The sequence below is a fragment of the Catharus ustulatus genome, chromosome 12 (genome assembly GCF_009819885.2).
Source record: "Catharus ustulatus isolate bCatUst1 chromosome 12, bCatUst1.pri.v2, whole genome shotgun sequence".
NCBI lineage: Eukaryota > Metazoa > Chordata > Aves > Passeriformes > Turdidae > Catharus > Catharus ustulatus.
The window spans coordinates 18,517,741-18,529,153 of record NC_046232.1 but is presented as its reverse complement, the minus strand read 5'-3'; the positions used below and the strand labels follow the sequence as shown (position 1 = coordinate 18,529,153).

Genomic DNA, 11,413 nt, shown 5'->3' with positions numbered 1-11,413 from the left:
GGACAGCCCGAAATAGCCACGATATTTCCTGTCCTTTTAAAGCTTGCTTAAAGAAAACTAATTTCCTCTGTCCTTTCAGTAGCAGAATACAAAGCAGCCAGCGCTGCCCCCTTCCCCACCTCCCTTAGAAATCACCTTGTTTTTCCTTATGCTGAAGCTGAGAGCCCTCAGTGCTGAGTGGGATGGGGAGCATCCAGCTGGTGTGTCCGTGTTCACCTGCTCCTACCATCTCTTGGGGGCACAGGAGATGGGATTTTGCTCTAATATATCAAATTATAACAATTCCTGCCCACTGTCCAGGGCACTGTGTGCAACGAGGCAGAGCCAGCCCTTCTTTCCTTTCCTAGCAGAATGAGCTGTAACATTCCCTGTTTTCCTGCACATGAAGGGGTAGGTTGGGGTTTGGACAGCCTCAGGCTGGTGGCCCCAAAACGTCCTGAGTGAGCATCAGGATATGGGATCTTGGATGTGGGATACAAGCAGTGGTTTGCCTCCCCCCACAAAAAAAAAAAAAACAAACAGACCATGCCCAAACTGGGATGCTGGTATTGGGCACAGCTGTTCTTCATCCCAGGGCCTGACTGCACTGATGCCAGCAAAGAAAAAGCCCAAACCAGGAACAGGAATCAGCATCCAGCTGGGAATTGAATATAATCCTTTGAAAGCAGGTAAAGGAGCACTGAGCATTCCAAGGAAGGGCCCAGGGACATGTGTGGCTCTGCTCTCAGTGAGGGAGTGAAGCTGGGCTGGTTTTTGGGCTCAGTTAATCCCAGGCAGGTTCTGTTCATCTCTCTTTGCTTCCTTGATGAGTGATTAACAGCCCTGGCACCCACTGCCCTCCCACTGCTGGTGCTGGGGTTACTCCAATCCAAGAGCATCAACTTCCCTCCCTGTGCTGAGCTCCTTCCCTCTGCTCCTGCTGCTCCCAGGCTGGCCTGGGGGAAACCTGCCCTTGACAAAACAAACCCAAAACTGCTTTCTTGCCTCTCCTCAGTCAGCTGAAGGAATAACCCCCCACCAGGGCTCTGCTTGGCCTTATTTTTATCAGCTGGAATAAAATAGTGAGGACTGTGATAGGTGCAGCTCCCCCAGCCCATGCCTGGGGCTCGTGCTGCCCCTTGTTCCCAGGCTCTGGGGGCTTTTCCTGCCTTTGGCTGTGGCCCCATCCCTTCCCCCAGGATTCCCGATGTCCCTCACCTGTACCTGCCATCAGGAGAACAGGCATTGATGGTGGGAGAGATGGAAAGGAGCACTGAAATCTCCAACTGTTTGAACTGATGGGAGTTGCTTTAATTTTGTTTTTAATGTCTGTTTATTTCTGCCCCTGGGGAATCATTCCTGCTGCACGTGCAGTGCTGACTTAATGGAGCCTTGTGCTAATGAGGTTTCAGGTCTGCTGAAGGGGGGGATTTTTTCTTATTCTAGGGTAGCAACACTCAGGCTCTCAGCTGCTTTTGGGAAGCAACCCCTGCTCCCAGGAGGTTTTGGGGCACACACCCACCACTGCAGCTTCTCTCACAGGTCCTGTGAAACCCAGGTGCCACCCCCCTACCTTCCCAGCTGATCACCCTGACCCACCTGGTGAGGAGCAGGGATGTCTTGGTGTGTGCAGTGACAGCCCCAGAGCAGAGTCCAGCAGAACAAAGGCCCTTCTGTGTCCAGGCCTTGGCCAGGGCCCACCAAAGGTCTGGGAGATGCTCCAGCTTCCCCCAAGGGCACTGGGAAGCCCATGGTGGGCTCAAGCCCACTCTGGCTTTGGAAGCAGCACAGCACCCAAGGTGTTCTGCTCAAGAGGAACAATAAGGAACTGCTGTGGTTGTTCCACAGGGTGTTTCCTCAAAGGAAACCTGCAAGGCTGAAGGAAAGAATGAGCTTTATAGCTCCTGCTGGGGCTTCAGGTAACATGGGAAGAGTTCCTGCAAGTCAAAGGAATCTGGCAGCTGGAGAAGGTGACCATGAGACCTCACCCCAGCCCTGAGACAACAGGGCATGTCCTGGCAAGGGAGGGGGATTTTGGTGCTGCCATACCTGCTTCATGAGGTGCTGGGAGGCACAGGGTGACAGTCACAGGCAGGGGCAGGTATGGAGACAGTCTGTACTCACAGCCCTGATTCCAGCTGTGCTCATCATGACAAAACACTTGAACCACGCTGCAAACCCCAAACACCCAGTGCCAGCTGGGTTTCCAATAAAAACCACCAATGCAGTGTCATCCTGGGGAGGAATCAGTTTATTTTAAGATACATTCTGTTTCTGAAGAAGGATATTTTAGCAGCCTGCAACAGAAATGTGAACCAGAGGGTTAACCTGCCCGTTCGGCCTTGGCCAGCCTTGCCGATGCTCACACAAGATTCTTGGGATTAAAAAAAAAGAAAAAGGTCCAAAATTCAAACTGTACACCTTTATACAGGGTGCTTAGCTGGGGGCACTTTTTACACTGCTGTACATGCTTGGGATAATTAAGTGCAATTGGATTCAGAGCCAATACAGCATCCCAGGCCACTAATGAAGATAAAATACAAGCTGTGGTGGGCAGAAGCTGCACAGATTCACAGGCAAACTGAGCTTATTGTGTTCCTGCTGCTCCAGAGTGCATTTCCCAAGAGAAAGAGGAGTGGAGCAGAGACAGCTTATAAACCTTCCTGGTCAGGGGGCTCCCTTCTCTTCCACCAGGAGTATTTGCTTTCCACCAGCTCCATCGACAAGGCAGCAGTGCCATGAGCCACTCACTCCTGGTGCAGCATTCCTGGCAGGTTGTTTTGGGCTCCCTCACAGGAACACTGCACCACTACAGCTTTTAGGAACCAGAAATGCAGTGGCCAGCCACAGCTTCTCGCTGGTTCCTACACCAGGGTGCCTCTGAACAGGGATTACAGCCCTAGTGGAGCTGCAGGGGGGTGGGAAGCAGCCCCACAGTGCAGGGTTTCCAGCAGATGCATTCCTCCTGGCAAGAGGGTGAACCAGCCCACAGTGCCAGCTGGGATTGGAACGTGCTCAGGCTCCCAGGAAGAGCCCACAGAGCTCTCCTGGCTGACACACACACAACAATAACAGCAGCAGCAGCCAGGGCATGCTGGAGGTGAGGAAGGAATTCAAAACGAGGAAGAACAAACTGGAAATGGGGGGATGAGCAGAACTGCAGCCACCTCTGCCTTCGCTCCCAACCAGCGCAGGGGAGCTGAGAGCTCCCAGGCCTGTCCCACCAGCTTCATTCCCCAAAAGCCCTGATGGGGCTCTGGGAACCCCAGGTGCTCACTAGCAGCAAACCAGGCACACACTCCCCATCAGCCCTGCTCTGGGCCGTGTCTCCGAGTCCAGGGCGCTCCCGCAGAGTCTGGGTCCCACCGGCACTACCTTCTCTTGCGCATGCAGGTCTCCAGCCTGCCCAGCTCTTCGTAGGCCTGGTAGAAAATGTCAAAGTCTCTGGCACTCCAGCCCCTCCAGACAGCCAGGCACCGCTCCGTGTTTTCGTTCTCAAAGCAGCACACAACCGTGTCCTTTGCTACGAGAGCTGCGTCCACCAGCGTCCTGGGGAGGGAGGAGAGAGCAGGGAGGGCATTACAGGGGAAGGCAGCACAGGGAAGGGCAGCACAGGGAAAGGCATCACAAGGAAAGGCATTACAGGGAAGGGCATTCATTTCAGGGAAGGGCATTGTGTGGAAGAGCAGCTCTGCAAGCGCAACACTGGCTCATGAGCTTCCCTTCCAGCTACACAAGCTTTTTATAAGCTGCAAATCCTTCAGCAAGGAGAAAGTAACAAAGAGAGGGATCAGAAACTGTGTCACATCAAAACCAAGCAGCTCAGTGACATGGGAAAAAGTTTTTAAAAGGATTCAGGTGCAGGTGGAGGCTTAAGTCTGCCGTGGCATTTGAAGTTGCTGCTAATCTCCTGATTTGCTAAATCCACAGACTCTTGTTCCTGCTGCCAGCTGGGCATTTTCAGAACAGCTCCATCATAACACAGCTGACAGGCTGCTGGGAGCTTCCACAGCCTGGAATAAAGCAAGGAACTGGGATGGAGCTGCCTGTGTCAGCTCAGGGTCTGAGCCCAGAGCAGCAGGCACAGCTGTGGCAGCACTCAGGGATTTGTGTGGTCCGTGTTGTATGTGCTCCCCTTCGTGGTCTCTGTTGAAGCTGGCCCTGCAGGTACCTCAGAGGGAGGTGGCAGGACAGACAATGACACTTTTCCCTTGCAGGGTCCAAGGGACAGGAGTCCAGCCCTCACTGGGCTCCTTACACCACTCCCACAGCAGATGGGGAAGGCTGGTCCCAAAGCCTTTCCCCAGAAAGGTGCCCAGCTGGGAGCACTGGCCACAGGACTGTCCTTGGCAGCTGGTTTTTATCACAAACTGCCCCTACAAAGCCCCCTCCCTTTCCTCCCCTTCTGCTCAAACAGGGAGGGTCTGGCCATGGTGCCTGGTCCAGCCAGGTGAGAGATGTGGTATCACTTTGCCTGAACTCTACACTCAATTTGGGTTAAGCAAAACCAACCTAAGAGCACCTGTGACGAATAAAGAGAATTCTCTCCTCCCAGCTAACTGATAAAGACACTCAGTTCAGAGTAGAGGGAATGGCAGGAGCCTTTGATCTCCTGTTGTGTTTGCCTGGTGGTAATAAACGATCATTTATAATCCTTAGCACTGCTTAACCTGCATTTGTTTGGACATAAATAGTACAATCCCAGACCGGTATTTAAGTGATCAGCAGGAACACCCCCACCTCTCCAGCAGCTATTTATTTCCCTGGACTCTCCTTCTCTGTATGAAACATTTTAAATTAACGTATGTAACTGCTCTCCCCTGTGCTCCAGGAGCCGTCCCCTGGCCTGTCACTGCCCACAGCACAAAGGTGCTCATTTAGAGCCAGAGCATCAACCTGACCCACGTGAATGCAGCCACAGACAAGCGCCGTGCTCTGCATAAATACACCTCTTGTTCAGAGCCTGCCAAGCTGCTCTGACCTTCTGCCAGGTGCCCTCAGAGCAAAGGGAGCCAGCACCAGGCAGGATCAGCCCCACTCGAGCACACTGTGCACGGTGCTGTCTGTGCCATCATGGGGTGTTCAGTGTCTGTGGATTTTGGGGACCAGGCTGCAGTGACGGTGCCTTCCCTCGCTGTCTGCTCCGCTCTGAGAGCGTGCAACCAGCAACTCGGTGTCCTCCCACTGGAGCTCCTCAGAGCCTGCTGGAAGCCAAGAGGAAACTCCCAGGAACCCTGAGGGCCTGCAGAGCCCCCCTCTGCCCCTCCAGCCCCCTTGTACCCACACAGACTGCCCCTGGTGTGCCTTTCAGCCTCACCCATAGGGAGCCAGCTCCGCCGCCTTCAGCACCGCGATCACCCTGCCCCGCTGGGTGCCCGACTCCTTCTCCAGCCCGATAACGATGATGTCCCCGCCTCTCCTGGAAGAGAAACGAGGGAGCTGTCACATCCTCAGCACTGGGGATGCTGTCAGCTGAGGGAGATCCGTGCTGGATGGATATTCATCCTCTGCTCCATGCCCACCATGATGTCTTGCAGGGGAGGGGGCACTGTGATGCCATGGGGATCCACTGCAGTGAGAGATCTGTGACAAGTGCAATCAGCTTCCCAGAGGTTCCCATCAGCTCCACAGGAGGCAGCAGGACTTGCCAGGGCTGTGTCTGACCAAGGAGGTTGCCTGCTGCTCTTTGTTTCCTCAGCTTGGAGTCTGACCACCCCCTTCTCATTCTGTTGAAACCAACCCAGCAAGGCCTTCCATGAGGCCACTCTGCTCAACACTTCATTACTTTCAAAAGGCACAGAAAATCCATGTTCCATTACACTGGGAACAGATTTTCTTAATGGTAACTTGACTTTCTGGCCAGGTGAATCATACTGGGAATGCAAAAACTGCTGAATCAGCCTGAGTTAATCTCATGTTCAGCCAGGAGGGATTTTGGCTAAGTTCCCTGGGTGAGTGACCCACTTACCTGGGGATCCAGATGAGGTCTTTTACAGAAAGAATCTTGACTGCTTGGAGATGCTCCGTGTTGTCACCCGCAGGGGAAGCATCATGATCCATGGAAGCCTTCAGCTCGTGGAATTTCTCAGACTCCTCAAAATCTGTGGAGAAGGGTGCACTGGAAGAGCTCATGGGCGAGCTGGGCAGGCTGGAGGGGCAGCGGGTCACGGTGTTGGGAGGAGAGGAGGAGTAGGAAGACACAGAGCAATAATCTGTGAGCGAGTCCTGGTGGTTCAGGATCTGCGTGCCCACGTCTGGGCTGTACATGATGCTCATGTCTCCTGGAGGGTTGCTCTCCACGGCCCCGTGGCTGAGGGGGGCTGTGGCTGGGATGGCAGCTGAGGGCTGCTGGATGGTGAACATGTCTCTGAGGGGGCTGCAGTCCCCGCAGAAGTAGCGCGCACAGAGCTGGTAGCTGGTGGCGTGGTACATCACCAGGAAGTTGCTTTTGTCATCCAGACACCAGACCACCTCCTCGCCGTGGCACTCGGAGTTGCAGGCGATGGAGGTGATGGAGGAGGGCGGGCTGAAGGGCTCCAGCCTCCTGCTGATGTCCATGGAGGCGCAGTCGATGACGAGCAGGCCGGGGCCGTTGCTGTACCACACCTCGGCCCCGCTGTTGGTGACCTCCATGGCCCTCACCGGGTACGGGTTCTGCCGCGGGTCGTCGTCGGAGATGTGGAATTTGGACCTGTTTGCTGTGTGGGAGCACAGGTAGGAGCAGTTGTCCCCTGGCAGGCCCTGGGACACTGAGAACACGGCTACCAGTCCGTCTGACAAGCCAGCCAGCACCATGTAGGAGTTCTGTGAGAAAGAGAGAAAAATTTCGTGGAATTATAGAATGGTTGGGTAGGAAGGAACCTAAAAGATCATCTCATTCCATCCCTCTGCCATGGGCAGGGACACCTTCCACTAGATCCCCCATCCAACCTGTCCCTGAACACCTACAGGGACAGGGAGTCCACAGCCTCGCTGTGCCAGGACCTTACCACCCTCCCAGCAAAGAATTTTCTCCTATTTCTTTACTTCTCTATAACAGAAGATCTTTCAATCCCAGACGCTCTGCCTGCTTCTCACATTCTGCAGGAACACCAGTCACTTACCCCAAAACAGTGAAAACAGCAACAATAGAAGAAGCCAATCCCTAGAAGCTGCTGCAGAGCCACACTCCTTTCACCCAGTATTACCTCTCTCTTTACTGGCAAGGGCAGACAGACAGACCTGGCAGCCTGCCCTGAAGGTTAACAAATTCAAGCTGGAGTATGTTCAGAGACAGCCATCATGATCCCAGGAATCCAGCTGTAGAAACCCGGCTCACTTCCAAAAAGGAGTAAAGCTGTTGCTATCAATGTAGGTAGGAGAGGAATGGAAGAAATGCAGTAAAAATGGAAAAAGGGAGCCAATATTCTCACAAACAAGAGCATCTAGTGATTGCTCCACATCCAGAGTCTGCTGCTCTGGGAGCACTGCTCCTCCCAGGGATGTGCTCTGGGTCTGGGATCCCTGGCAGCTCAGACATCCCAGCCAGAAGCAGCAGCAGATCAGCAAAGCACCTGCCAAGTGCCACAAACAACTCTACAGGTTGGTAAAAACCTGTCCCTAAATGTATAAATGTGCAGGACACAGCTCCAGCTCCATGGCCATACATCCCTTGTGTCCCAGGGGCAGGAGCTGCTGAGAAAGCCACGGCTCAGCAACTCCTCCAGCCATCCCAGCAGGGCAAAATGCTGCTAAACAGACTGGGAAATTGATCTCTTGGGAACAAAACTGCCTGTGACCTTGGGCCTCTACCAGAAACTCCCCCATCTGTGAAGCAGATAAAACAATACTTACCTCAAAGGCCTTTTCACTTCCTCCCTGTGGAGCAATAAATTCTAAAAAAGGACCATTTTACCCAGGCCTTTTTTGCTGCCTGGACTAAGCACAGCAAACCAAACAGAACCACACAGCTCAACAGAGCTGACCCAACCTCACCCCTCCTGAGCCCATCCACAGTGGAAAACCCTGCCTTTGGCATGACCAGTGAGATGGGCTGAGGGCTCAGAGTCACCCTTTGCAGGGAATGCAAAAATTCAATTAAGGCATTCCTGTGCCCTTCCAGGGATCTGGATTCTGCCAGGCCTGGACAATAGTTCCCAGGCTGTAAATCCACAGAAAAATCAGTATCTTGACTGGCCACAGCTATTGAGGGGCAGGTAGTGCAAGGTAAGTGTTGTTTAATTGACAACTCTGCTTACAAGGCTCATTCAGAGTCCTGGACAAAGAGAAACTCTCTGCACACCAAGTATGAGTAAAACCATGAGAGCACTGAGCCCCTATGACTAATCCAAATCACAGCAGAATTTTACTGTAATGGGAAAAACTAGGAAAGCAAGTGGAAAGTTGTGAAATGGGGCTTGGACTAACTCAGTCCAGTCCCAATTCTCTAACCACTAATTAAAAGAAACCTGCAGTGCTCAGTGCCATGTCCCTGCTGCCATGTGGATCTGGTGCAAAGGCTCCTGGAAGTGGCTTTGCCAAGGAGTTGCATCAGTAGGTTGGATCATGGCACAATGCTTTGCACAAGCTGGGTTTTGGGTTACTTTTTCTTTGGAAGGGAGTTCAATTATTTAAAACTGAATAAAACAAAGCAGAACAGCCCACATTTCTCTGGTAAAAAATGGTCCAACTTTTTCAGTTCAAAGGACTCTGCATTTCTTACTAGAGTTGGAAAATTTAAATTGAAATGGGAACATCAGATATTAACTGTATGTCAAACTGAACTGCTCCCAGCATGACACAGGATACTATTAGAATCTTCAGAGATTATAATTTTGTCTCATTTGATTTGATAATGCTGAATTATCCAAGCACAGTCTTCAGAAAAAATTATTTTGAACTCCTTGATTAGTGTCAGCTACTGCAGAACAGAACTCCTATTCCCTTTTGGGTTCCACAGGCCAAATTTCCCTGGCACTGAGCAGTCAGCACCATAACCAGGCAGAGGTGGGTCAGGGACCCCCTCCTGGTGTTACCAGTAATACCAACACCAAATCATGGCCTGTCTGGGATGGAACAATGGTGGAAGCAAATCTGGAAGATATTTTTTTTCCACTGGGGCATTTATTGCTCTCTGTCTTGGCTATCAGGACCTGTTTTTATCCAACCATTGTTGTTCCTGCTTAGAGAGATAAGGAACAAGAAGCAGGAACTCAAATGCTGAGAAGTGCTCTCATCCTGCTGTCCCTCACGTGATTGAGCTGAGGGAATGGCAAATTTCACAGAAGCCCATGTCAAAAAGCACCTCCCCACAGATGGCACAGATTTTATCCAGCGCCGGTGAGGCAAAACTCCCCTGATCAAGGTGTTCCAGCAGTGACCAAAGGCAGGCAGGGCTGCAGCCTACAGAAACCTTAAGTAACTTTCTCAGAATTCATTTTCAACATTTGGGCTCCACGAAGAGCCAACAAAAACACACAGCAACAGAACTGCATTTGAAGGCTCTGGGCTGCCAGCAGCCCCGCCGTGCCAGGAGGAAGGCCCCGAGCGGGGCCGTGCCGGGCTGCGATGTGCGGGGATGAGCTGGCTCCAGACGTCCTGTCCTGCTGCCAGCAGGTCAGGAGAAATGGCAAAAACTGCTACACCAGGGCCTGGTCACCTCTTCCTCCTCCTCTCATCCCTGCAGGGTCTGGCACTGCTGGCTGCAGCCTTTAAATGCAGCTTTTGTTTCCATGCGCTCCAGGTTTCTGCGCGAGGCCAAAGATTTGCACCCATTCGGGTTTCTCTCTCTTTCCACATTTCTCTCCCTCCACAAGGCAGAATGTGGCTTGGTTTGCCCTTTCTAACCTGCTCATTTGCTAATTTGTTTTCTTTTTTCTTCTGAAAATTGTATTGTTTACCAAAATAATCATCCTGGTGACAACAAGCATGCAACAAAAAGCTTAAATTGTACAAGACTTTTCCTTGGCGGGTGAGTCTCACATTCTGGGCCCCTCTCGCCTGCTTTCAAATTTCCATGATGCTTCCTTTGGATGAGAAACCAAGTTTTGGAAACTATTTCTTTTGGATCAGCCTTCCCAAGGCAGTCGTAAAGAATTCCCCTTCCCAGCAACATCCCTCGGCAATTCTCTGACTAAAAGTTACCTCACATCTCACCAGCTGAAGGCTTTCTTCCCAGGGAAATGCAATTCTCTTCTCCACTGGACAGCAATGACTGTGATAACTGATAGAGCTTGCTGGCCAGGCAGTGAGTGTGACAAGTGTAAGCTTTCCACATAGGTTTTTGGAAGAACTGGCTGGTTTAGTTCTTGCCAGCCTGGTCTGCACATCCCCAGGCTGCTGCTCTGGCCATTTCACTGCCAAACTCATTCATAGAAAGGAGAGAGGAAAATATAAGTCCAATAAACCAAGGAGTGAGCTGAAGGGAGGTGGATTTCTGGAAGGTTGGGTAGGGCTGGGGGAGGAAGGGAGGTGTCTAGACTCAATATTGCTATTGTAGGGCCTGGCATTATTTATGACATTTTCTAGGCAAGCCACAAACTGGAAATAGAAACCAGGAGACATAAAGCCACTCGTAACCCCTGAGGAATGGCTTTGCAAGCTGTGTGACAGTGGAAAAGCTGAAACCAAAAGACTCCTTCGACTGTCCTGGATGGAACCTCAGGTAGCATGAAAAAGAAATTTGCCCTACACATCAGAAATGAAACTCCAGAGCAGACAAACGCCACGGGTCCAGGAGCCAAGGAAAGCCAACAGATGCAGAGAAATCCAGCCCTGTGCCAGCTTCACATCCATGCCCTACTTTAGTCCTACTTACACCATGTTTGGAAGTGTCAGCAGCACACCTTACACAAATCAGCTGCCTCAGATTCAGCCCATGGATTCAGATTCAGAAATGGACAATGGCTCGGGATGAGCCTGGTGTAAACCTGCAGCTCCGAGAGCTGCCCCGTGCTGAGCTCTCAGACACATCCCCGTCTGCTGGCATTTGCAAGGACTACACAGCTACCAGTAATGTTGGAACATAATTACATGTTTTCACTTGAGGTGGCTGCAAGCAAACCGGAGGTAATTTAGCTCGAAAACAGTTTTTATACATCTCCCAAGACCTGCCCGCAATAGGCACTCAGGTCAGATTGCTGCTGCCAGAAACGGGATGCTGGCAATTCCAGGGCTAGGCAGATAACATATAACTTGTTTTAATGCCCATAAGAGTAATTATCCGTGTTACCCATAAGAGCATTACCCAAACCAGCTGTATCATCTAAGTGTTCTCATTCAAAACCAAAACAGGAGTGTGCCTGAGCCCGGATAACATTTAAGGATGATTGTGCACACAAAAGACAGCACACAGCCCAGGAAAACAGTGGGTACAAGAGGTTGGACATTCCCACATCCTGCATTAGCACTTAACAAATCTCTATTCTAATTATTGTTTCATGTCTTCTCTACTTTG

General features: G+C 51.5%; 1 protein-coding gene across 4 annotated transcripts in view; it reads right to left on the bottom strand.

The window, feature by feature from the left end:
• Positions 1–2,212: 2,212 nt before the first annotated feature.
• LRRK1 (leucine rich repeat kinase 1) overlaps positions 2,213–11,413 on the bottom strand; it is a 72,241-nt gene continuing 63,040 nt past the window's right edge. For all 4 annotated transcript variants that reach the window (XM_033070686.1, XM_033070687.1, XM_033070688.2 and 1 more), the window contains 3 exons: positions 5,948–6,783; positions 5,297–5,398; positions 2,213–3,528 (listed from right to left, as the gene is read on the bottom strand). In XM_033070686.1, coding sequence (XP_032926577.1) covers positions 3,351–3,528; positions 5,297–5,398; positions 5,948–6,783 — 1,116 coding nt within the window. In that variant the 3' untranslated portion in view covers positions 2,213–3,350. The remainder of the gene's footprint in view (positions 3,529–5,296; positions 5,399–5,947; positions 6,784–11,413) is intronic.